General features: G+C 46.9%; 1 protein-coding gene and 1 long non-coding RNA gene across 12 annotated transcripts in view; one reads left to right on the top strand and one right to left on the bottom strand.

The window, feature by feature from the left end:
* adgrb3 (adhesion G protein-coupled receptor B3) overlaps positions 1-27,681 on the bottom strand; it is a 1,156,404-nt gene that overhangs the window by 373,202 nt on the left and 755,521 nt on the right. For all 11 annotated transcript variants that reach the window (XM_072498355.1, XM_072498358.1, XM_072498361.1 and 8 more), the window contains 2 exons: positions 5,681-5,784; positions 4,045-4,147 (listed from right to left, as the gene is read on the bottom strand). In XM_072498355.1, coding sequence (XP_072354456.1) covers positions 4,045-4,147; positions 5,681-5,784 — 207 coding nt within the window. The remainder of the gene's footprint in view (positions 1-4,044; positions 4,148-5,680; positions 5,785-27,681) is intronic.
* Positions 112-27,681, top strand: LOC140410349 (uncharacterized). Its single transcript, XR_011940620.1, has 3 exons — positions 112-233; positions 8,661-8,711; positions 27,485-27,681. It is a non-coding gene; the product is annotated as an uncharacterized lncRNA (long non-coding RNA).

Raw genomic sequence — 27,681 nt, 5'->3', positions numbered from 1 at the left:
CGCCGTGGGGGCCTCTTTCAATGGCCCCCGACTGGCGTGTGTCAACTGCGCACACGCGATTGGCGCCGATTCTCCAGTCCCCGGCGTCGGACCCGATTGCGGATCTGACACCCATTCTCCGCCGAGCGCGATTGCGGCACGGAGGTTCGGAGAATCCCGGCCCTTGTCTCTGAACCAGAGAATCGTGCCCCAAGTTTGGAACATGCATTGGTGCAAGAAATAAACTTCTAAAGGTAAAGACTCGATTCCCCTTCTATCCCTTACTGCCTCATTTTCTGAAATGTAATACTCACTATGGGGACTACACCTGCTCATGCTCCTAGTGAAGCAGGAAATGCAACAGTTAAGCTGCACACAATGGTGGCAAATGTCCGATGCGAGGCTAAACAAGGCATGTACAATGTCCAAATGTTATCTAAAGCCAAAATGTGAAGGGGGAGCTCTGACTACAGGTTGAACTGCCTTGATTGGATCGTTGGTTCACTGGCCTCGATAACATAAGTGAAAGGCCTGTCAGTCACGGTTCCTGTTCCCAAATACTGTCCTTTGGAAACCTATACCCTACTCCTGTGTCACGTTTAGCTGAGCCAGTTGAAATCATTCAGCATAAAAACTGGGAACCGAAGCTGACAAGTTTCTGGTATGTGTGTTTCAGCGCTACACCATATGGTGCAGATATTCGCTGAGCCAATGGAACCATTATGTTTGAGAAAATAATTTGCATTTACATAGTACCTTTAATGAATCATAGAATCCCTATAGTGAAGGAGGCCATTCAGCCCATCAGGACTGCACCAGAGATCTGAAAGAGCACCCTACCCAGGCTCATCTGCCCCGCCCCATCCCCGTAACCCCATCCAATCTTTGGATACTAAGGGGTAATTTATCACGGCCAATCCACCAAACCTGCACATCCTTGGACTGTGGGAGGAAACCGGAGCACCCAGAGGAAACTCATGTAGACACGGGGAGAATGTGCACTCCACACAGTCTGAAGTCGGAAGTAACAAATCCCAAGGCATTTCACAGGAGAAAACTGATATCGGACCAAAGCTTAGGTAGGGAGTGAAAACCTTCATTTTTAAAGTCATGAGAGTTTTACAGCACAGCCAGGGGCCCTTAAGCTCATCAGCCAGCCTATCCAGTCTCTTCATAGCTGAAATGCTCCAGCCCCAGTAACTTCCTGCAAAATCTCCTCTGCCCCCCCCCCACCACCACCACCGCCGCAGCTGCCGCCGCCACCTACCCCTCTCCCGAGTGGTGTGATGCTGATTACTAAATAATAATGGAGAGGATCTGCTTCGAGATGGAACTGCATCTGCCCTGAATTTAAGCCATGTTGAAAATTAAAAGGAGTAAATGTGAAATCTCCAAGTCTTACGATGCTCACAGGATTCACAGGATAAACACAGCTACCTCATCCCTCAGCCCCTCGTCAAACCCGCCAAAAAAGTAAATGTGTCCACATTGTCTCTCAGCTACTTGCAAATCTGCCTTCAGCTCAATCCCTTTGGCATTTGCTGCTTGCTGCTGGACATTAAGCATATGTGCTGTCAATTCATTGAGGACACGAGCAGTAAGTGAAGCAGTGCTATAAATGTGCATTATTCTGTTACTGCCTCCTTCAGTGAGCATGGACACATTTTGCTCTTTGAATTATGTTGGAAAAAAACCAGGACCAGCGCGTACTTACAGAACTGTTTAGAAATCTTGCTTTTTGTTGATAAAATATGGGAAGTTATTGGAACGAATTGCAGCCACAGTGTCACATACAGCTAATGAGATGGAGACCGAGGATGTACCTCTCAGGTACCTCAACTGATGAGCTTCAACATAAAAGAAAAACATTGAAACACACACCAAGGCCAAGTTTCACCATCACCAACTTCGCAATATTATGGTAGACAGTGGGCAGCACAGTGGCGCAGTGGTTAGCACTGCTGTCTCAAGGCGCCGAGGACCCGGGTTCGATCCCGGCCCTGGGTCACTGTCTGTGTGGAGTTTGCACATTGGTCCCGCGTTTGCGTGGTCTGACCCCCACAAATCAGAGATGTGCAGGGTAGGTAAATTGGCCACTCTAAATTGCCCCTTAATTGGAAATTTGTTTTTTTAAATGAGCAGACTTTAGTCTCTTTGGTCTTTGTATAAATCACCTGATTCTCATGCTTTCAAAATCAATATGATGAAAATGGAATGAATTCCACATCAGGCGGGTGATACGACCCTCCACGTCACTGCTAAGGCACTGAAGGTCAATATAATCTGGGTCAGTTGAATGGAGTTTTGCTGCTCCTGTGGAACCAGCTGCTTGCACCATTGGGGTGTGCATTACATTTAAATAATTATGGCTCCAATTAGGGGTGATCCTTTTCACTCGCTGGCAAATGCCACCACCAGAAGTCGATTCCTTGTGACAGCCCTTTGGGGGCCTCATTGGAACGGCCAGTCCATATCCCACTGACAGGACCGTGGGCAGGAAACCGATGGCCAATCTGGAAGGGGTCAAAGAGCCAGTTTGGCAGGCCCTGATTCATTAATTTTATTTTGCCATGCCCAAGAGCATCTCCATTTTTGAAGTGTGCCCAACTCTCCCGATGAGGCTTCGAAGCTGTTGGCCCTTCGATTGGGCTGACAGAGATGAGGATGCTGGCTCCCGGAACATTGCTGATTTGGTCCTGCTGCTGGCAAATGCTGGCTCGGGACCCCATGACCCTGACATTGGGGTGCTGACCCCTGCGGTAAAATCATGTCTGGTGTTTGTGGTAAAGGACAACTGAGTATTAAAGCAGAATCAAACGATTTATTACCCAAAGCCCTCATGAGTTTGGCAAACACAAATCCTTCTTAATGACACTTAAAAATAACAAAACAGCAATATGCACTATGAGAATGATTTCTCAAACGAAGAATGTCCTCGTAGTATTTAAACTGCAGGGTTTGGGTGGGGGTGTCTCAAATGTTGCTTTAAATCTTTACATATTACTTTCTTGATCCACCAGAAATAGTAAAATATTACAACATAAACTACATATTATGGATCTATAAAATAGACAGAACAGCAAAGGCACAGAGGTGCTGGGTAACATTGCTCAATGAGAGAGAAAAGACAGGTCAATGTTTTAGACAAGGAGCCTACATATCAAATGCTGGGATGTAGAATCCATCTTTTCTCTCCTCTGTTCATGACAGAGCCACTCTGCATTTCAGCATTTTCTCTACAAATAAGTCCAGCAGCTCTGGAAACCTAAACATGATTAATTTCAAATTATTCAACAAGATCACAGGTAAGTACAATAATCATCATCTGGAGAGATGCTAACACGCATCCCACTCCATTTCAGCATCCAATTCACTTCATAAACAGTTTCCAGTGCTTTCACTACTCCATGAGCTGGTCTATTCCACACATTGATCAGTATCTACGAGAAGCATTTCCCAATATCAATCCTAAAGGTGACCTCTGAGGCAGTTCCTCTCCAAGCTGAAAGGCCCCTGTTCCTCCAAAGTCCTCTCGTGGAACACAGAACACTGGGGACCAACATTGGGATCCCTCCTCTGCACAACCTCCTGCACTTTTAACATTTAATACTTTGCAACCAAATGATCTGGAAGCCAAGGAAGACAACATCTGAACGTCAACGTCATTCAGTGGCCCATGATAAGTGAAGACGTTCACACATTATAGCCATGCAGTGATACAAAATGACCAACAATCATTAGTAACTCATGATAATACCAGGACTTTGTGCACTCCTGTTATACTAACTTTTATTGAACAACAGGAGACACTTGCTTTGTTGCTTTAAGCCACAGCTCAATCAAATTACTGGGGCGACTTGCTTTTGCAGGGCTGTACCCATTGTGACATGCAGCCCACTTATGAAGCACATTACAAGATACCAGGCAACATTGGCGCAGGTTGGTAGCGTGCCCTTGCTGTAGGGGCCACACGGACAGCATAGCCATCACGCAACCATTCACTGTTGGGTGTCTGACACTTTCGTGCTTTAAGAACACGGCAATCTAAAACGGTTGACTTGGTACCTTATTACGAGTCTGTGTCTGTCCAACCACGATGAGGATGTTGGATGAGATGATGGAGAAACAGAAGTTTATCAGGATAATCGACCTTTCTGATCGGATGTACCTATGCAAACACAACAGTAGGGCCCGTTTTGTAGAGGATTAATAAACATCTCCAAAATGAATCATCGTGAAAATCGCTCTACCTTTGGTAATTAGCGATTCTGTCTTTAACTCAAACAACATAATGTGCCCAGGATTGAAGATACACTAAAAGTGGTGAAAGTACACAACAGTTTCACAAGAACCAGGTACAAGTGGGACAAACGAGCATCTTCACCTTTGGTTACATAAAGCTAAATGCAGAACACAGCAATATGCTTGAAACAATAAACTGTTTAATAGCAAGTGATGCATTATAACTCTAACTAGCAAGTCATGTTTTATTTATCTAAATTGACTTCTGCATGCTTCTGCTTAATTGTCCTAAACCAAAGACTCTATTATTACATGATTTGCCACACAAGATTGATCAACTGATTATATAGATGGAACTTTTTGTTTAAAGACTTTCAGCGCAATTGCTTTGTCTCTTAAAATAATGATGATTGGAAAATCCAGATCAGAACCTACAGGCTGGAGGGCTGATAATTGGCGAGGTGGAGTAAACTTTGTCGGGTCACTAGAGAGGCTCAGTTGTCAGTGAGGGAACCTCAGTAATGAAAGCCTAATCCTGTCAATCCCCCGTTATTGGTACTAATGACCGTAATCTGTAAGGCGTCCTAAAAATACTCTCTGCAACTCGCGACAAATATCCCAAGATGTTGCCGTAGGGGTAATATTACTGGACTAGTAATCCGGAGGCCCTAATCCTCTGGGAACATGTGTTCAAAACTCACCACAGCAGCTAGTGGAATTTAAATTCAGTTAATCAAAAGAAATCTGAAAAGTAGCCTGAGCAATGAAAACCATCATCAATGGTCGTAAAAATAAACCCTCTGGTTCAGTATGGTCCTTTTTTGGAAGTTCATCTGCTGTATTCACTTGGTCTGGCCCACATGTAACTCCAGACCCACAGCAATGTGGTGACGCTTAACGCCATGAGGGCAATAAATAGTGGCCTCACCAGCTATGCTCACATCCAATGAATAAATAAATAAAACCTCTCTCTTCGTAACATGGGGCAGCACCGTAGCATTGTGGATAGCACAATTGCTTCACAGCTCCAGGGTTCCAGGTCCGAATCCGGCTTGGGTCACTGTCTGTGCTGAGTCTGCACATCCTCCCCGTGTGTGCGTGGGTTTCCTCCGGGTGCTCCGGTTTCCTCCCACAGTCCAAAGATGTGCAGGTTAGGTGGATTGGCCATGATAAATTGCCCTTAGTGTCCAAAATTGCCCTTAGTGTTGGGTGGGGTTACTGGGTTATGGGGATAGGGTGGAGGTGTTGACCTTGGGTCGGGTGCTCTTTCCAAGAGACGGTGCAGACTCGATGGGCCGAATGGCCTCCTTCTGCACTGTAAATTCTATGATGATTCACCCCGAGCCCAGAAATAGCCTGACAATAATACAATCAGTAATGGCTGCGCAGCCATGATTACGACCGATGAACACTAACAAAAGAGCAACACTGGGATCAAGTTGAATTTGAAGATACGCACCTCCACAGCACAGCGTAGACCACTGCCAGAGCGATGAGGGCCATACAGGACAGACCGCAGCCTACTATTAGAGTGACTGAAGGCATATCAGCGTTCTCCATATTCTGCAGAAGAAAAGCAGTGACAATTAATAATCATCTTTATTAGTGTCACAAGTAGGCTTACATTAACACTGCAATGAAGTTACTGTGAAAATCCCCTAGTTGTCACACTCTGGCGCCTGTTCGGGTACACAGAGGGAGAATTCAGAATGTCCAATTCACTGAACAAGCACATCTTTTGGGACTTGTGGGAGGAAACCGGAACCTTTCTCTTCATACATCAAAATTCTTTCATGCATCGAGATTTCTTAAATACATTTGGGTCAAAGTCTAGGCTTGTACAATTTCACATGAAGTGATGAAGCTAACAGTAAAACTGGGCGAGGGAAACAAATATCTTCAGTTTCTTTGGAAGACATGGCCTCTACCATCTGGAGGGACAAGGGCAGCAGATGCATGGAAACACTATCACCCGCAAGATTCCCCTCCATGTCACACACTATTCCGAGTTGGCAATACATCGCCGTTGCTGCACAGTCGCTGGGTCAATATCTTGAAAATCCCTCCCTAACTGCACCGTGGGTGTACCTACACCATATGGACTGCAGCGGTTCAAGAAGGCAGCTCGTCAGCACCTTCTCAGGGGTAATTAGGGATGGGCAATAAATGTTGCCCCAGCCAGCGACGCCCACATCCCAAGAATGAATGAAGGAAAACATCCAATGCACAACTGGGGGCAGGATTTGGACACACAGGAAAAAGATAACAGGAAAAAATAAGCAAAATATGACTTGGGATATAACAGCTTATTACTGGCAGACACCGAGAAAGCGAAAGCTGTGCCTCACAAGGTAATTTACATGCTGGTGTCACCTGTGTCTTAGTCACAAAACAGATCAAATTTCACCCCTATGCTTAACATTTAATACCTGCCTTTTTTTAAACCGGAAATTCATTTCCTAATTGAATTTTTAATTTTGTTTGGGAATAGAATTGTGCCATGCCAACGCTTTGATAATATGGTCCGTCACCGGGGACTACAACACTTAGTTTCAGACTGCATCTGCATACACATTACTTGAAATCAGGACGCACTAGATGAATTTGCATGATAATGTGTCAGTGTTGGCGAGTGGCAGGAATGGGAATGTGTGGTTAAGTGAGACAGTGAGCGTGATCTCTTCACAAGACTGCTTGTTGTTTCAAAAGTCAGCTCCCAGACCACTTGCTTTTTCACTAACAGAATGGCCGCTTGTTTGGTATTATTCCGCTCTGTCAATCACTCTATTGGGGTTTGCGATGCAAGAGTTTATAAGGAGTGTGATTTTTTACCATATTTCATCAACTGGTTAAGTGCAGCCATGGGAACGGCAGCTTCCCCGACGACTGAACTATTACAACAACATGCATTTATAAGGCATTTTTTATGTAGTAAAACATCCCAACACACACGTATCAGGCAAAGCTGAAGCCACATTTCGAACTGTGCTATTAGGGAGGGAGTTCCAGGATGTTGCCCCAGCAACAGTGAAGGAATGGCGATATATTTCCAAGTCAGGGTGGTGATATTCCCAGGTACCTGCTGCTCTTGCCCTTCTAGATGGTAGTGGTCATGGGTCTGGAAGGTGCTGTTTAAGGAAACATGATATGTTCCTGCAGTGCATCTTGTAGATGGTACACTGTTCCTCAGTGGTGGAAGGTTTGAATGTTTATGGAAGGGGAAGCAATCAGGTGGGCTGCTTTGTCCTGAATGATGTCGAACTTCTTGAGTGTTATTGAAGTTCCATTCATCCAGGCAACTGAAGAGTATTCCATTACACTCCTGACTTGTACCCTGTAAATGGTGGACAGGCTTTGGGGAGTCAGGTGAATTACACGCCATAGGAGTCCCAGCCTTTGACCTGCCTTGATAGCCACAGTGTTAATATGGCTAGTCCAGTTCAGTTTCTGATCAATGGTAACTCCCAGGCTGTTGATTGTGGGGGATTCAGCGATAGTGATGCCATTGAATGTCAAGGTGAGGTGGTTAGATCCTCTCCAAGGAGATGGTCATTGCCTGGCGCTTGTGTGGCACGAATGTACCTATACTTCAAGGACTGCAGAGGTTCAAGAAGGCAACTCACCACCACCTTCTGAAGGGCAACTAGGGATGGGCAATGAATACTGGCCTAACCAGCGAGCTCATATCCCATAAATGATTTTGTTTTAAACTATTAGGAGAGGTAACAAAATACTTGGCCAAAGTAAGAGTTAAGGAGGATAGAAAGGTAACGTGATTACCAAAGCAATAGTGATGGACCATTACTAATTTGTTCTCTGTCACAACAGTGATGCCCCAGAGCCAGACGGTAGCAGTAGCAACACTCTTAAATCAAATGGCATTTTCCTCAGCAGGTTATGTGTTGCTAATGCATACTGCAGGTAACAGCCATTTCCTGAATCTACCTTCATTCACCTTGACATGTTTTTTGGTAGAAACAAGAAAAAGTGGGATGTATTTGTCAAATAATCTTTGCAGATGCCTTCTCATGCTCCTAGTTTCTATGCTTCTGTAATGTTTTTTTTGATTTTAATGACATCAAGTGGTGTGGAGTGCACGCGGGAATATGGCATAGAGATAAAAGATCAGCAATGATGGTATTTAATGGCGGAGCAGACTTTGAAGTGGTCAGCTAGATATTGACAGCACTTAACTCGGTTTGAAGTGGCCTAGGAGCTGTCAGTCAAAGCTTGATGTTTATAAATATTGCGGTTCGAGCAATTCAGAATTACTGAACCGTAAAGGAAGATGAATGGAACAATGCTGACAGTTGGGGTATGTGAAAGCTGTCAATCACAGCCTAGTAAAATCAATACCAAAGATAAATGAATGAATGGTTTGCAGATCAAATATCTGAGGGGGTTTAAACACAGTTTAAACACTGGTTTTCTCTTTCCAGGAATTGTCATGCGGTGCTTCCTATGTCTGAACCAGCAGGTGTAACGCCCAGGTGAGTGTTAACGCAATCATTTTTTCACTACCAGCGTCTGGACTGCTCTTGAGCTTTCAACAGGGGTTTCCTTTCTGCGGGGCTTCCGGGCAGGGGCCTCTCTTCTGGGGGACTTCCAGGCAGGGGCCTCTCTTCTGGGGGACTTCCAGGCAGGGGCCTCTCTTCTGGGGGTCTTCCAGGCAGGGGCCTCTCTTCTGGGGGACTTCCTGGCAGGGGCCTCTCTTCTGGAGGACTTCCTGGCAGGGGCCTCTCTTCTGGGGGACTTCCTGGCAGGGGACTTCCTGGCAGGGGCCTCTCTTCTGGGGGAACTTCCTGGCAAGAGCCTCTTCTGACAATTACACTTTGATTTGCTACACTTCTGGGGCGACATTCTCCCGAAACGGCGCGATGTCCGCCGACTGGCATCTTTGGGGGCCGAGCCCCAACATTGAGGGGCTAGGCCGACGCCGGGGGAATTTCCACCCCGCCAGCTGGCGGAAACGGCCTTTGTTGCCCCGCCAGCTGGCACGGAAATGACATCTCCGGGCGGCACAGGCGCGGGAGCGTCAGCGGCCGCTGACTGTTTCCCACGCATGCGCAGTGGAGGGAGTCTCCTCCGCCTCCGCCACGGTGGAGACCGTGGCGGAGGCGGAAGGGAAAGAGTGCCCCCATGGCACAGGCCCGCCCGCGGATCGGTTGGCCCCGATCGCGGGCCAGGCCACCGTGGGGGCACCCCCCCCCCGAGGCCAGATCGCCCCCCGCCCCCCCCAGGACCCCAGAGCCCGCCCGCGCCGCCTTGTCCCGCCGGTAAGGTAGGTGGTTCAATTTACACCGGCGGGACAGGCAATTTATCGGCGGGACTTCGGCCCATCCGGGCCGGAGAATCGAGCAGGGGGGCCCGCCAACCGGTGCGGCGCGATTCCCGCCCCCACCAAATCTCTGGTGCCGGAGACATCGGCAACCAGCGGGGGCGGGATTCACGCCAGCCCCTGGCGATTCTCCGACCCGGCGGGGGGTCGGAGAATGTCGCGCCTGTTATTTTGTCCCTTTAGTTGTGCATCATAAGGCAGCTTCAAATGGCACACTCCTTCTCAAACGAAGGCTGGGATTTTCCATTGCGCATCGCCCTGCGACCGCTGCTAGCGAGGGTGGAGAATTTGGCCATGCCATTAGCTGACCACAGGATTCTCTACTCCCACCGCTTCTCATTGAAACCACCCCACGTTGCTGGGAAACTCACTGTCGGCGGGACCAGAGAATCCCGCCGCCAGTGAATAACCAAAGAATCCCATCCTAAATATCTTGCCCTTTATGTGTGATGTGCCATCTAGATATTTGGTAGGTTTACCAACAAATGACACCAACATGCGTCAGGAACGTTTGTTGCTTTTCAATTTGATCGTTCACTTCGTAAGTGCAAGAGTTTGGGTGAGCTTGCAACTCACTCTTTGTGCACACAACTCACTTGTACATTTTTATTGATTCCAAAGTTCTGTATAGCTATAGGAAATATAAAGAAAACCATTTTGGAGCAGCACAGTGGGCCAAGCGGCCGCTCCGACACGACAGAGGCCCGCCGGCGGCGTTCACCCCTAGTCGCTGCCGGCAGGAACTCTGCGGGAACGCTCGGGGTGGCGGCCTGTGTGGTGGGGGGGGGGGGGCCCTCATCGGGGCGGCCTTGAATGGTGTCTGGCCCGTGATCGGGACCCACCGATTGGCGGGCCGGCCTCTCTGTCGGCGGGCCTCCTTTCCTCCGCCGACAATGTCACATCCCTGTGCCATTGTTGTGTGGGGGCGGCCTGGGGGAGGACGGCCGGGTCTCCGACGCCGCGCCAAGGCCCCGCCCCTGCAAATCGCGCCACGCCCCTGCCAGCCCCACGGAGGCCCCAGAATAGGGGTCTACGAACGGGCGCCGACGTCGGAGTAAAACACTCCGGTTTTTACCCCGGTGTCGGCACTTAGACTCCCGTTGGGAGAATCCCACCCATGATACTTGATGTTTTTGTTCTTCTCTGGACAAATATAATTAAGCCTGCAGACATTGAACCAACAGGTTTTGCTTATCTGACAGGCTGGAGTTTCCTCCCTATTTGTGCCCAAAGACACACGTAATCTGGGCCTAAACTAATTATGTGGCTTCAAAGATTGATGCAATTTAGACCTAAGCCAGTTACCCTTATGACTATGATACACCCATGTCTTTTTGATTTTTTCCATCCATGCCCTAACTTCGGGGAGATAGTGGCGCATTGGTAATGTCGCTAGACTAGTCATCGAAAGGCCCCAACTAATGCTCTGGGCACATTGATTCCAATCGCAGTACCTCAGCTGGTGGAATTTCAATTTGATTTACAAAATCTAGGATCGAAAGTTAATCTCAGCAATGCTGATGACGGAATTATCGTTGATTGTTGTAAAAACCCGTCTGGTTCTCACATGTCCTTTAGGAAAGGAAATCTGCCATCCTTACCCAGTCTGGCCTACATGCGAGTCCAGACCCACAGAAAAGTGGTTAACTCTTAACTTGCCCTCTGAACTGGTTGAACAAGCCTCTCAGTCCAAGGGTAATTAGGGATGGGCAACAAATCCAAAGTCCCTATCTCGCCCGACCGTCCTCGTTCAGGCCGGATGAGACTGAAACAGCGAAAGAGCTCCGGTGCCCCAACAGCGAGGTGTAAAAGGAACACGGAGAATGAAGACAACCAGTTTAAAGGGACCAATGAAAGGGAGGGGGTAAATTTCAACGGTTAAGTGAACGGGATGTGGGCATGGGTAGACTCAGGTTGGCACGGGATGGGGGTCCTGGGGAAGCTGTTACAATGGTCTGCATAATGCAGCACATCGCTTCCAGTACAATCCTAGCTGAGAGGATTAACCGCACCAGGCTGTCATGATATTCAAACACACACATCATGATGGACACACCAACAGACAAATCAGAGCACACAACACCACAACCAATCACACACAAGGACACCAACCACATAAAAGCACGAGCACGATACCTAGTGGACAGTAGGTCTGGGGACAAAGACACGGACAAGACCTGTTACAAGATCACAAACAGGGAATCCCCACGTGCAGAGTATCAAGACAAAACTGTACATAGAAAGTTTAAATAAAATAGCGTTGTACCATATACAACCGTGTTGGCTCATCTGTGTGTCAGAACGCCCAACACCACATGGTACAGGAGTGGATCGATACCTGCCAACTAACCTGCCATTCTGGACATGGACCGCACCGACAAACCGCAGCCGTTGCAAGTCGCGGGGAACCTAGGTACCAATTGGAAGCTCTTCAGGCAGCGTTTGACCTGTACATCCGAGCCAACGAAAAACAGAGTGCCTCGGATGAAACGAAGATTGCAATGCTCCTCTTCCACGCAGGTCAGCACGCCCTCGACGTCTTCAACTCACTGGTGTTCGAAGAAGGCGAAAACCAATCCAAGTATGACACGGTCATCCTCAAACTGGACCAGCACTTTAAGGTTGAAGTGAATGAAAGTTTTGAAAGATGCCTCTTTCAGTAACGCCTGCAAGGTAAGGAGGAGCTTTTTCAACCCTTTTTGACGTACCTCCGAATTCTAGCGCAGTCCTGCGGTTACGGCAGCACCACAGAGTCCATGATCAGGGACCAGATTGTTTTTGGCGTTGCCTCTAGTGGCCTACGCCAGCAGCTTCTTAAAATAAAAAGCCTCACCTTAGCGTCTGCTGTGGAAGCCTGTGTCCTCCACGAGAATGCAACCTGCCGTTTTGCCCGATTTCAGGCGTCCGAGTTGGCACGGAGGGGGTCCCCAGCCGTCGAATCGGCAAGCCAGGCCGCCCATGACGCCGAACGCATCCAGGCCGTCGATTACTTCCCGACCCACGGCCCGGACGACAGCGGCCGCTTCCCGCGCTTTTCGCGGTCTCCCGCGCTGGTGCGCGCCAAAAATAACGGCCACATCGAGGGACGCACTGCGCAGGCGCGCCCACCGCAAGATCGCACTGCGCATGCGCAGTGGCGCAACGAACGCCGTGACGTCATGACGTGCGGCAATTGTGGAGCTGTACACTTAAAAGGGCAATGTCCTGCTAAAAACCGACAGTGCCTCAGATGTGGCAAGATGGGCCACTATGCTGCCCACTGTCGTTCGGCTCAACCCATGGATCCTGCACATCCCCGACAATCTCGCAGACAAGTCAGGACCGTCCAGCCCACGCATCAAGACTTCCAGTTAAGTGATGCAGATGACCAGGATGCCTTCCGCGTTTCCGTCATCGATGTCAACAAGGTCAATGCCATCAATCCAGCCGATGAGTGGTGTGCCACCCTGACGGTCAACCGATCGCGAGTCACCTTCCGTCTGGACACCGGCGCATCCGCCAACCTGATTGCATATTCTGCATTCCAGGTCATGAAGGTCAAACCACCCATCACGCCATCCCGGCTCAAGATGGTTGATTATAACGGGAACATCATCCCGTCCATAGGATCTTGCCAGCTACAGATAACTCACAAGATGCACACGGCCACACTCCCCTTCAAAGTTGTCGGCTCATCAAAAGACTCGTTACTGGGCGCACAGGCGTGTAAGGTCCTTCACCTGGTACAGCGCATTATGTCTCTCTCTCCAGATGAGATATCCGACTTCCCGAATGCTGAGTTCCACGCAAATCTCCATTCCCTCCTTGCTCACAACCAGGAGGTTTTTGAAGGCATGGGGACATTGCCATACACGTACAAGATCCGACTCAAACCGGACGCCATCCCTGTCGTTCACGCACCTCGCAGGGTTCCTGCGCCACTCAAAGACCGCCTCAAGTTGCAGCTGCAGGATCTTCAGGACCAAGGGGTCCTATCCAGGGTCACGGAGCCCACGCCATGGGTCAGCTCCATGGTCTGTGTAAAGAAGCCCTCTGGCGAGCTCCGCATATGTATAGATCCTAAAGATCTGAATAACAACATCATGCGGGAACACTATCCCATCCCGAAACAAGAGGACCTCACCAGCGAGATGGCGCAAGCCAAAATATTTACCAAATTGGATGCGTCCAAAGGATTTTGGCAGATCCAATTGGACCCGGCCAGCCGAAGGCTATGCATGTTCAACACCCCTTTTGGCAGATTCTGCTACAACCGGATGCCATTCGGCATCATTTCAGCATCTGATGTTTTCCACCACATTATGGAGCAGATGATGGAAGGCATCGAAGGGGTACGTGTATATGTGGACGATATCATCATTTGGTCCACCACTCCGCAGGAACACATGCATCGTCTATGACGTGTCTTCACCCGCATACGACAAAATGGCCTGCGTCTCAACCGCGCCAAGTGTGCCTTCGGCCAGATGGAGCTGAAATTCCTCGGGGACCACATCTCACGATCAGGGGTCCGTCCCGATGCAGACAATGTTAGCGCCATCACAGCCATGCCACGGCCGGCTGACAAGAACGCTGTCCTAAGATTCCTGGGCATGGTCAACTTCCTTGGGAAGTTCATTCCCAACCTGGCTTCTCATACAACGAATATGCGCCATCTCGTAAAAAATCAACAGAATTCCACTGGCAGCAATCGCATCAGCTGGAATGGGAGGAGCTCAAGCACAAACTGGTCACGGCACCAGTGCTGGCGTTCTTTGACACGACTCGCCCGACAAAGATCTCAACAGACGCCAGCCAATCTGGTATTGGAGCGGTACTCCTGCAAAAAGACAGCACGTCGTCATGGGCCCCGGTTGCATATGCCTCACGAGCCATGACCCCTACCGAACAGCGCTACGCGCAAATAGAAAAAGAATGCCTGGGCTTGTTAACTGGACTGGACAAGTTCCACGACTATGTGTATGGTCTGCCACGATTTACGGTTGAAACTGACCACCGCCCCCTGGTCAACATCATTAACAAAGACCTGAACGACATGACCCCTCGCCTTCAGCGCATCTTACTTAAACTCAGGAGGTATGATTTCGAACTGATCTACACTCCGGGGAAGGATCTCATCGTGGCGGACACGCTCTCCCGAGCAGTGAGCACACCACCAGATGCGGAGGGGTTCGTGCGTCAAATTGAGGCACACGTGACTCTGACAGCAGCAAATCTGCCAGCTGATGACCCAAGTCTGGCCCACATACGCGCAGAGACGGCGACTGACCCCCTTCTGCAGCGAGTGATGCGCCACATGACGGAAGGGTGGCTCAAAGGGCAGTGCCCCCAGTTTTATAATGAGATGACCTTACCAACATAGACGGGGTCCTTATGAAATTAGACAGGATCGTTATTCCGCACAGCATGCGCCAGATGATTCTTAATCAACTACACGAAGGCCACTTGGGCGTCGAAAAATGCAGACGAAGAGCCCGAGAGGCGGTATATTGGCCGGGTATTAATGAAGACATAGCCAACATGGTCCATGCTCAATTGCACAACCTGTCAGAGGTTTCAGCCGGCGCAACCTCCGGAGACGCTTCTACCACACGAGTTGGTGACGTCCCCCTGGGCGAAGGTGGGTGTTGACCTATTTCACGCGCTCGGCAGAGATCACATCGTTATTATAGACTACTTCTCAAACTACCCGGAAGTCATGCCTCTCCATGATCTGACGTCGTCCGCAGTCATTGGGGCCTGCAAGGAAACATTTGCTCGCCATGGCATTCCAAGGACTGTCATGTCAGACAATGGACCCTGCTTCGCCAGCCGTGAATGGTCGTCCTTTGCCGCAGCATATGGTTTCACTCATGTGACATCCAGCCCTCTACATCCACAGTCGAACGGGAAGGCTGAAAAGGGCGTCCACATTGCCAAGCGGCTCCTGTACAAGGCGGCTGCTGCCGGATCGGACTTTAACCTCGCCTTGCTGGCCTATCGATCGGCCCCGCTATCCACGGGTCTCTCGCCAGCGCAGCTACTAATGGGTCGCTCCCTCAGGATGACGGTACCGTCCATCCTGGCACCAACAACAGACCATGAGACGGTTCTTCGGAACATGCAAATGCAGCGTGATCGCCAGAAAAGTCAGTACGACACACGAGCGACGGACCTGCCCCCCCTGTCCTCCGGAGACAAAGTACGCGTCCACCAACCATATGGTGGCTGGTCAGCACCGGCTGAAGTCCTCCGACATGTGGCTCCCCGCTCGTTCCTGGTTCGCATGCCGGATGGTTCAGTGCGTCACCGCAATCGGCGTGCCCTTCGCCGACTTCCACGCTCGCAGCCACACAGTACACACACGCCAGATCCTCAACAGGCTTCCGAGGATGACTTTGTGGAGCTGCCGCAGATCACGCCCTCTCCATCGCCACCCATGGCCATGCTTGCACATCAGCCGGTGGTTCTTGGCCCACCCTTGAGGCGGTCAACCCGAACTCGTCGCAAGCCCATTAGACTGGACTTATAACACCGTTCATATGTCTAACAAGTTACACAATTTTATATCATAACCTGTTGTTGTTTATCGTTCCAGATATCGTCTGACTGGACCACTGTTCAAGTTTTTTTCTCGCTCGCATTCATGTTCTGTTATGGTACAACCTTGTTCATGTGACGCACCCGACATCGCCCCATGTAAATAGTTACGTCATATGCACATGCTGTACACAACACACACACACTCTTCGATGCACTCACGATGCGATCATATTTATTACCATGTCGGCACATATCTTTGTAAAAAGGGGGGATGTCATGATATTCAAACACACACATCATGATGGACACACCAACAGACAAATCAGAGCACACAACACCACAACCAATCACACACAAGGACACCAACCACATAAAAGCACGAGCACGACACCTAGTGGACAGTAGGTCTGGGGACAAAGACACGGACAAGACCTGTTACAAGATCACAAACAGGGAATCCCCACGTGCAGAGTATCAAGACAAAACTGTACATAGAAAGTTTAAATAAAATAGCGTTGTACCATATACAACCGTGTTGGCTCATCTGTGTGTCAGAACACCCAACACCACACAGGCCCTGTTTGAGCCTGCTTTTATGTTCTCCCCGCCCCCTACCTGGGAAGTTCGTACTCCAAGGGACCCACAGGGAGATCAATAATGGCTTCCATCAATAATGGTTTTTGAACATACATGAAAGATACTTTCCTCATCAATGTTAGCTGTGGAACATTAGTGTGTGGCAATAGTAAGGATAGTCCTGTTCATTAAGATCTAGGTCCCTCTAAACTCATTCAAACAATAGCACCATGGATGTTTAAAATCAGATACACAGAATTTGCAAAGAATAACTGGCAATGTTTTAAACACAAGGTGCTGGATTCTCCATTCTGAAGACTAAGTCCCCACGCTGGCGTGAAAACGGTGGCATTTCACGACGGAAAAATCGTCGTGTAACAGCCACCGATACTCCGTTCCGGGGGGGGTTCTAGCAGCCAGGCAGCGTAGAGCTCTAGCTACCGATACGGCGGCTGAATTGCCAGGTCCGTGGCCGCGCATGCGCACGGCGTTGGCCTGCAGCGGCTGTGCTGTGCAAAATGTTGCCGGCTGCTTACGGACCCGGCCTGCCATATAGGTAAGTACTGTAAGAGTTATTCATGCAATTACTTCCAAAAACTGTCTGCCATATAGTGTGATATAATAGACAATAGGGAATGATATCAATGCTATAATCTAATTGAGGGGTTCATAAAAAACTTGAGCCTCATATGCATGGTTTATGATACCACTTGAGCCTCTTAATTAGGTTACAGCCCTGACATCTACTCTCTGCTACCCATTGCTCTGTATAGAGTTTTCAGAAAGTACAAGGAGATAAGGTCCTTGCATCTATTGTAAAGCAATTACATGGTCAGGAGTTTCAGATGATGCACATTAAATGCTGGAGGATAGCTCAAGCAATCTGCATGGTTACCAGAATCCCTGAACTGTATGTAAACTGATGCTACAATAATCACTTGAGGCAGATTTGGATTTTGAGAGAGTCTGGAAAATGGTGACAGCTCGTCGGAAACCTGTTTTTTCCTCCCTACCAATTTTTATTTTGGATGAAGTCAATGAAGAGAGATGCTGACTCTCTTATTACCCATTTTACACCACTGGACAAAATCAAGGTCTATCCCACTGGCTTTTTACTTAGTGCCCCGAAAGCTCCTTAATAGTGACTCCGATGCATTGACTTCCAAATAATTGATTTTGTGACTGTTATTTTCGATTCTTTCTCGGTGATATTTTTTCAATGGACATGTGAATTGTAAAAGTGCTGATATTCCAATATGCAAGTTAAATCAGATAATAATAAATAGTTATTGAAAACGGCCGCCACCATTCATCCTTTGTCTCACGTTTCAAAGATGTTGGCCGAGATTCTCTGGCCTCCTCGTGGCGTGTCTCTCACTGGCGGGAGGCCGCCCACCGTTGGCTGGCAGCTGTTCTTCTGGTCACGCCGCTATCAATGGGATTTTCTAATGAATCCACCCCATTCCGTCGGGGAACATCCGGCGGGGGGTGTACCGTCACTGAGACTGGAAGATCCCACCCACGCGAGCAGCCGGAAACTCTTGTCCGCCAACTTTGAAGTTATATGGGATTGAATCGGTCATTCAGCCCAAGTGCTGCATGCCAGTATTTATGGCCTATAAGAGCCTCCTCCCATCCACATGCACTCAATTCGACAGCAACATCCCTATCAGAATATCCTTCCAGTCTTTTTTGTTTCCTCTCGTGTTTTTATCCAGCTTTCCCTGAAATTGTCTATGCTATTTATCTCAACTATCCCATGGGGTAGCAAGTTCCACATTCTCAGAATTTGCAGTGAATTCAATGACGATTAAAAAAAACAAATTGATGAACCTTGCTAGCCGGGTGGCAATCTGATTGAGTGGACTCCTGTCCACTGAAAAGGGGACAAATGGAGGGAAATCTGCCAATAAGGCAACAAAGAGGAAAACGTACGTCTTTGGGATTTGGTTAGGAAGTAGGCATGCTTTGCTAACCACCAAAGATTTAAGATGTACCCATCGGGTAATAGGTGCTGTCTGTCTCAGGAGGTTATTCCACTGCCAATTCACCAACAGCTGCAGAAAACTGATGGCAGGCCTGGTGTTATCCATTCCTCTGGCACCACCCCTGTAACACAGAATTGTCACAGCGCAGAAGGAGGCCACTTGGCCCATCATGCCTGCACCAGCTCTCCAAACAAGCATCGTGACTTTTCTATGGTGTCCTCCTCACAGATTACAATACTTCCAAGTTTAGTATCATCTGCAAACTTTGAAATTGTGCCCTGTACATCCAAGATTTAGACAATTTAGTTCATATACCAACTCCATTGCAAACTTTCCTCCAGCTCGAAAAATATCCATTGGCTTACTATTATTCAGCCAATTTTGTATCCATGTTGCCATTGTCCCTTTTATGCCACGAGCTACAACATTTCGGTTATGTGGCACTGTATCGAATGCTTTTCGAAAGTCCATGTACAACACATCAACAACATACCGTCATTGACCCTTTCTTTTATCGCCTAAAAAACTCCAGCGAGTTAGTTAAACAAGATTTCCCCTTTAGAAATCCATTCTGGCTCTTCCTCATCAATCCACATTTTTCCATGTGAATACTAATTCTAACTCAAGTAATTCTTGCTAGAAGCTTGGCCATTACTGAACTTAAACTAACTGGTATGTACTTTTTGGGGCTCCCCTTACAATCTTTTTTGAACAAAGGAAGATTGGATATCGCCCATTGCTTCCACAATTTCCACCCCTGCTTCCTCAGCAATCTCATACAAAAGAATTGTTTAAAATTGTTCTTTGCCTTCACCACACTCGCACAAGTGGCTCTTTGTATATTCCTGTATCACTCTATCAAACTCAAACGCCAATGAATCCAAATGTGAAACTTCTGCAAAAAGTTGATATTAATTTTAAAAAGCAAGTTACATTCCTCAAAATCAACTCCGATTCGAACTCTCTCAGTCGCATGACTGTAAACTTCATGACTCAGTGAGAAGATTTGGCTTCAAGTCCTATCCCAGAGACTTGAGCAAATAGATCTGAGGCAATGCTGCACCATCATAGATGCCATCCTAGTGCACTATTTGACTGACAGTTCAAAGAGGTTATTAAAGGATTAGTTGTCTCTGATATGGGTTGTCAATATAAATTTGAGGCGATTACATGCTTTGAATGGATAGGGTGTATTTTTTTTAATATAATGAAGGCTATAATATATATTTAGACTTTTGTTTTATTTTGTCTCAACATGGTTCCTGAGGTCTGCCCATGGTGGATAATTGACATGGATGGTGTCACGGCGAAGGGTGATGGGTGATATTGTATTAAGTTGGCATGGTGGCTACAAAGGGTGGGCGAGGACATGATTTTGCATGAGTTAACATTAGGTTGATATGTGGGCTACAATTGGCCATAGTAGCTGAGGGGCATGGGTTGGCATAGGGAATGGATGGGGGAAATGATGGGGTGCGAGGGTTATGGGATTTAAAATATCTGCAAACAATTGGGCCAGATAACTGAGGGTAGCCCGTCTTGACACTAGGCAGCCCACGTGTACGTCTCTGACCTGCGCTGGGAGGCAGCAGGCCTGACTCCGCCCTGCACCCTCATAGCCTCCCCCAAAAATATGATGGGGCACTTTCTCCCGAGACAGGTGTAGTGAGCCTGGAAATCTTCCCACTCGTGTTTTCCACCTTCGGAGAGGAAATCCAGCTTCAAGTCTCAGGTTTGGGCAATTCCTGAAGCCTGCATCCCCAAAAATAGATTCGGAAGTGGATTGGTTGCAATGCTTTACATAAAGCAGTGGGAACTGGCTATTCCAAATGCAAGTCATACTGGACACCAAGAGTTCAACTTCATGTTGGAGCATTGGAACAAAAGTTTAAATTTTTCAAAATTAAACAGAATCAGAGAGCCTATTTATTGACACTACAACATCCACGATGTCATACATGGAGCTGGAGTTGCTTAACATTAAAATTTAAAAGGCCATTGCCTCCATTCCATCTAGGATGTGAGCTATTGGTTACTCTTCCAAATGAAGTCTCAAACATCTGAAAAATATATGTACTGATAAGTAAGCCAAGAGTTTCAGAATTATGAAGGGGTTTGTGGAGAATATTTATATTAGTGACTCCAATATACCCTGAAAATGATGGCAAGATGATTGCCCCCTTCATTCAATGATGCCCAATGGACCTCAGGATGTCTTAGACTACTATGCTCTCCATCAATTATGAGAACGTTCAAACATCATAGTCATAGAGCATTACAGCACAGAATTAGACCATTTGGCCCATCATGTCTGTGCTGCCCATCAGGCACCTAACCATTCTAATTCCATTTTCCAGCACTTGGCCCATAGCCTTTTATGCTATTGTATTTCAAAAGCTCATCTAAATGCTTCTTAAATATTTATGAGGATTCCCACCTCTACCGCCCTTTCAGGCAGTGAGTTCCAGATTCCCATCACCCTCTGGGTGAAAAAGCTTTCCTCAAATCCCCTCTAAATCTCCTGCCATTGACTTTAAATCTATGCCCCCTGGTTATTGGCCTCTCTAGTAAGGGAGAAGGTTCCTTCCCATCTACATCCTTCATAATGTTGTACACCTCGATTCAGCCTCCTCTGCTCCAAGGAAAACAACCACAGCCTAACCAGCCGCTCTTCATGGCTGAAATGCTCCAGCCCAGGCAGCATCCTGGTGAATCTCCTCTGCATACTTTCTTGCGCAATCACATCCTTCCTATAGTGCGGCGACCAGCACTGCACACAGTACTCTAGCTGTGGCCTAATGAGAGTGTTACACAGCTCTATCATAACTTCCCTGCTGTTATATTATGTGCCTCGGCTAATAAAGGCATGTATCCCATATGCCATCTTAATCACCATATATACCTGTCCTGCTGCCTTCAGGGATCTATGGACATGCACCCCAAGGCCCCTCTGTACTTCCCAGCATCCTGCCATTCATTGCTTAAGAACTGCTCAAACAACACTTTCTGAACTTGACATTTTAATTTTGCTAGCAGACAAAAAGATCCTGATGTAATTACGCTTCAGCAGTACAAAGAAAACATGAAAGTGCTTGGAATTTACATGCAGTATATGTCATATATATTCATCCATTAATCTATAGATTCATCTAAACCCCAAGCCATCGCCACACACAGAATGGTATTTGGGTCCAGACCTCATTACATCTTGGTTCAAATATGAACAAAAGAGGTGAACTCCAGAGGTGAGGTGAGAGTGACTGACCCTGATATCAAAGCACCATTTGACAGGGTCTGGCACCTAGCGAAACTGAAGTCAGTGGGATTCAGGATTGGAGTCATACCTAGAACAAAGAAAGATGGCTGCTTTTGTTGGCAGTCAAATACCTCAGTTCTAGGACATCACCCCAGGAGCTCCGCTTAGGTCCAACCATCTGCAGCTGTTTCATCAATGATTTTACCTTCTTCATAAAGGTCAGAGTTGGGGTACTTCGCTGGTGACTGTACAATTGTCAGCGACATTCACAACACCTCAGATACTGAAGCAATCCATAGCCAAATGCAGCAAGACCTGGGCAACATTCAGGCTTGAGCTGATATGTGGCAAACAATATTCACACCACACAAATACCAGGCAATGACCATCTCCAACAAGAGAGGATCTAACCATGGCTACTTGATCATTAACCATCATCACCATCGCTGAATCATCCCATTGACCAGGAACTGAACTAAACCAGTACATAAACTGTGGCTACAAGAACAGTGAGTAACTCATCTCCTGACTCATGAAAGATTGTCCACCATCTACAAAGGCACAAATCAGGATTCCGCTGGGATACTCTCCATTTGCCTGGATGAGTACAGTTCCAACAACACTCAAAAAGTTCAATAACATCCAGGACAAAGCAGCCTGCTGGAGTGGCCATCTGAAACCTTCACTCCCTCCACCACTACATACCATGGCAGACGTGTGTACCATTTACAAGGTGCATTTCAGCAACTCATCAAGGCTCCTTTGACAGCTCCTTCCAAACCCACATCCTCCACCACCTAGAAAGACAAGGGCAGCAGATATCTGGGGACACCACCATCTGCAATTTCCCTTCCAAATCACACACCATCCTGACTTGGAACTACACGCCATTCCTTCACTGTTGCTGGGTCAGAATCATGTAACTCCCTTCCTAACAGCACAGTGGATGTATCTACACCATGCGGTTCAAGAAGTCAGCTCACCACTTGTCTATGGGGATGAACACAGGGTGTGACAGTGCAAGTTCCTTATCGGTTTTGGTACGCCATATATATGGGTGGGTAAAGAAGATAAAACACGATATACGAAAAGAAACACGGATTGGTATGCTTTGCAAGTCTCATGTGCCAATCAATTGCACTGGTGATCCAATGAAAATGGACTGGTCCTTTATAGCACATGACAAAAACATATTGTTATATTTTCAGTTTCTATCTACAGTCAGTCCCATTATCAACAGGCATCTTGACTCCAATTTTGGAATAGATTGTGTATGAGGCATTTTGTACATATCGAGGAAGCAGAAAATGAGAGCAGCTTCCCACACTAAACACTTGTTATAGTGGGTGTTCAATATGGCATTGACTGTGCAGGAATCAAAAGGCAACTTGCCTTTACATAATAATTTAACTGTGCCTCAAATCAGTGCAGGCACCATGATTTACTTTAAAATGTAGTCACAGTTGTTCTGTAGGCCAACATAGCATCCGTTTTCAACAGAACCAGATCCCACGAACAGCAATGCGATGAATACCCAGTCAATATGTTTTTGGCAGTAATGGCTTTCAGGGAGGACTGCATGCCAATCACTGGGACAAGTCATTGTGCTTTCACAAAACAATGCCCAGCTATTTTTAATAGCCAGCCTAAAGAGACAGCAAGGACCTTGGTTCAATTCTCATCCTGGTTTTCAGGTGCTTCCATGGTTTGGTCCCTACCTATCTCCGTAACCTCTCTCCAGGCCTATTAATCCGCTGAGACCATTATGTTATGCCAGTTCTGGCCTTGCACACAGCCTCCGGAACTCCCTCTCTAAATCTCTCTGCCTCTCTCGGGTCCTTTCAGATACTTCTTGAAACTTCCTCTCGGACTAAGCTTCTGCTCATCTGCCTAGTATCTCTATGTGGGGTTTGGTCTTCTGTGAAGTGTCCTAGGATGTTTTACTACATTATGAGGATGAGACGGGTAGAGTTGATAAGGGGGAGCCAGTTGATGTGTATATTTGGACTTTCAGAAGGCTTTTGACAAAGTTCCGCATAAGAGCTTAGCGTATAAAATTAAAGCACATGAGATTAGGGGTAGTGTATTGAGGTGAATAGAAAACTGGTTGGCAGACAGGAAACAAAGAATAGGAATTGTTCAAATTGGCAGGCAGTGACTGGTGGGGTATCACAGGGATCGGTGCTGGGACCCCAGCTGTTCACAATATATATTAATGATTTAGATGAGGGAACAAAATGTAATATCTCCAAATTTGCAGATGACACCAAGTTGGGTGGGAGGGTGAGCTGTGAGTGGGATGCAGAGATCCTTCAGTGTGATTTGGACAAGTTGAGTGAGTGGGAAAATGAATGGCAGATGCAGTATAATGTGGATAAATGCGATGTCATCCACTTAGATAGCAAAACCGACAATGAAGACTATTATCTGAATGGCCATAAATTGGGAGAGGGGAATGTGCAACGAGCCTGGGTGTTCTCATACACCAGGCACTGAAGATAAGCATGCATGTACAGCAGGTGGCAAAGAAAGCAATGGTATGCTGGCCTTCATTGCGAGAGTATTCAAGTAGAGGAGCTGGGATGTCTTGCTGCAATTATACAGGGCCTAGGTGAGGCCACACCTAGAATATTGTGTGCAGTTTTGGTCTCCTTATCTGAGGACGGATATTCCTGTTCTAGAGAGAGTGCAGTGAAGTTTTACCAGACAGATTCCTGGGATAGCTGGACTGATGCAGGAGGAGAGATGGAATCAGTTAGGATTGTATTCACTGGAGTTTAGAAGAATATGGAGGGATCCCATTGAAACCAATAAATTCTAACAGGATTAGACAGGGTTGATGCAGGAAGGATGTTCCCTATGGTGGGTGTGACCCGAACCATGAGTCACTGTCTGAGGATACGGGTTAGAACATTTAGGACAGAGATGAGGCAAAATTTCTTCACCCAGTGAATGGTGAGCCTGTGGAATTTGTTATAATACGGAGTAGTTGAGGCCAAAGCATTGTATGTTTTCAAGAAGATATAGCACTTAGGGTGAAGGGAATCAAAGGATATGGGGAAGAGGGGGAGAAATGGGATTAAGCTATTGAGTTAGATGATCAGCCTGATTATATTGAATGGCGGAGCAGGTTCGAAGGGTCGAATGGCCTTCTCCTGATTTTCTATGTTTCTATTAACGGTTCTGTACAAATGCAACTTATTATTGTCAATGTTGCATCTGAAGTACAGCACCTTCAACAGTGCAGCACTCCCTCACTACTATAACATAAGAACTAGGAGCAGGAGTAGGCCATCTGACCCCTCGAGCCTGCTCTGCCATTCAATAAGATCATGGCTGATCTTTTTATGGACTCAGTTCCACTTACCCGCCAGCTCACGGTAACCTTTTATTACTTTACTGTTCAAAAATCTGTCTATCTTTGCCTTGAAGACATTTAACGAGATAGCCTCAACTGCTTCACTGGGCAGGGAATTCCATAGATTCACGACCTTTTGGGTGAAGAAGTTCCTCCTCAACTCAGTCCTAAGTCCTAAATCTGCTCCCTCTTATTTTAAGATTATGCCCCCTAGTTCTAGTTTCACCCGCCAGTGGAAACAACCACCCTGCTTCAATCTTAACTATTCCCTTCATAATTTTATATGTTTCTATCAGATCTCCCCTCATTCTTCTAAATTCCAAAGAGTATAGTCCCAGTCACTCAGTCTCTCCTCATAAGCCAATCCCCTCAACTCCGGAATCTCCTCTGCACCCCCTATACATGCAGTGGCAATCTAGATCAGAGTATCTGAGCTCTTGGGCGGGATTTCCTGGCCTTTCCTGTCAGGTGACCCCCTGCGCCGGGATGGGTGAGCCATGCAAATGCAGTCGGCTTCGACGGAACTGGAATATCCTGCCGATATCTAATGGAAGTCATGTCTACCACTGGAAATATGCCGGGGGGGGGGGGGGGTTCTGAATTGGTACCTAATTTCGGACCGCAAACTTGAGGTGGTACTTAAATGGAATTTTCCACTAAATAGCATATATCTCATGTTGCTTTAGTGCTCCAAAATAGGCATTGAGACTCACGAGGCAACATTATTACAAACACATTGTCACGAACTTCAAGGCCCACAAAACTCATACAACAATCTAGTGATTAAAACACATTAGGATGAATAAGACTGAGATGTCTGAGGATTGCCAGGGTTCAGGGGCTTCATGTGGTTATAGCATTACAGGTCACTCCCCGCCTGATTTATGTGAAATCCTGGAGCGGGGCTTGAATCAACAGCCTTCTGTCTGAGGGTGCTACCTAAGTGGGCCAAATACTACCTTATTTCATTGCTCATGATTATATCTCCTGTAGGGATAAGTGAAAACAAGTGGATCTTCTTCCAGTAGTAACTGTTTTATTGGCATAGGTGTCTAGACTGGTATATGAATATTTTCCATTGACTGCACAGGGTTTCTCTTCTTTTAAGACTATCTAACAAAAGCACAAACATGAAAGAATTGCAGCAATGTCTGGTATTTTACACTATTGTCATGCTCAGTAAAGATGTGTAACATAAATAACTTTAAACATCGCCTGCATTCAGTATTGAATTTTCTAGAACGGCCTTTCCTTTTAAATATGGACAGTAGAAGATTGTCATGATGGCTGCCGAGGATAAGGTGACTTTTTCCAATTTCTGCATAGACCCATCTATTTCAAGTTTTCAGAAAGTCCCGAATTGAATGGCCATGAGTTGGATTTTCTTGAACAGAAATACCAAGACAAAATCACCGATGGAGTTATCACCTCCTCGTTTCTAGACTTACCCAAAACTCCAAAAATCTACGTACACTCAGACCTACTGTCGCTGAGTTCGGAATTAAACAAAATGAGAGCTGTCGAGAAACCAGTTCATCATAAGTAGGTGTGAATGTCCACTATCCAGCCCTCATTGTGCAGCAATGGCTTCCAACTTCAAATCATTCTGGATGAACAATAGAGCTATTGATCACATGACCAAAACTGACGACAGATAGCAAATCTTTTTACCCCAACTAGCAGAAAACAACACATCAGTCTGCAAATAACACCGCAAAAAACAGCAGCAAAAGTAGAAATATATATTCCTTAGAACTAAAGACTGCAACACTGTAAGATTTTCAAGCCTGTTGCTTTTCAAGTCCACCAGTACAGAAAACCAACCTCCTGGGAATAAGTTTACAAACAACTAACTTCATGACCTGCTGAAAATTCACCTCTTCCTGAAACTACTTTGATATACAACTTTGGCTATTGTATTCACCGAGCTACACTTCAAGAGAGGAAAAGAACCTCCTCTTCACCAGGCCTGCATTGAGATTAGCCAATCACGTGGCTTACCATCTATTCCTTTGTTTGTAACTTGTAAAAATGCACTATCCTCTTTCACAGTATTTAGCCCCGAGGGTGTGAGGGTGGGCTGTGAGTGACATATGACATAGGGCTAGTCTTTTTTTTTTGGGGGGGGGGGAACACAAAGAAACATCTTTATTTAAACCCACAAAAAGCTTGTTGCTTGTTATTCAAATTGACCGCTCATTCAGGATTTAAATCTCTCTTCTCAGAAAAACACACGGATTATGGACAATAAGGAAAGGGAAAAGGAGTTTCTGATCTTCCTCATCCCTGTCAATAACACTATCAACACATTAAAACTCGCCAGTGAATGAAGTAATGTGGACTGACAGGAGTGTCACTGTATCGCGACATGCATGCATCGACCATCCGTACCTTCAAGTGAGGAATGTAAAGGTGTATTAAA

The sequence above is a fragment of the Scyliorhinus torazame genome, chromosome 4 (assembly GCF_047496885.1).
Source record: "Scyliorhinus torazame isolate Kashiwa2021f chromosome 4, sScyTor2.1, whole genome shotgun sequence".
In the NCBI taxonomy this organism is placed as follows: domain Eukaryota; kingdom Metazoa; phylum Chordata; class Chondrichthyes; order Carcharhiniformes; family Scyliorhinidae; genus Scyliorhinus; species Scyliorhinus torazame.
This window is presented reverse-complemented; position numbering and strand designations above follow the sequence as displayed.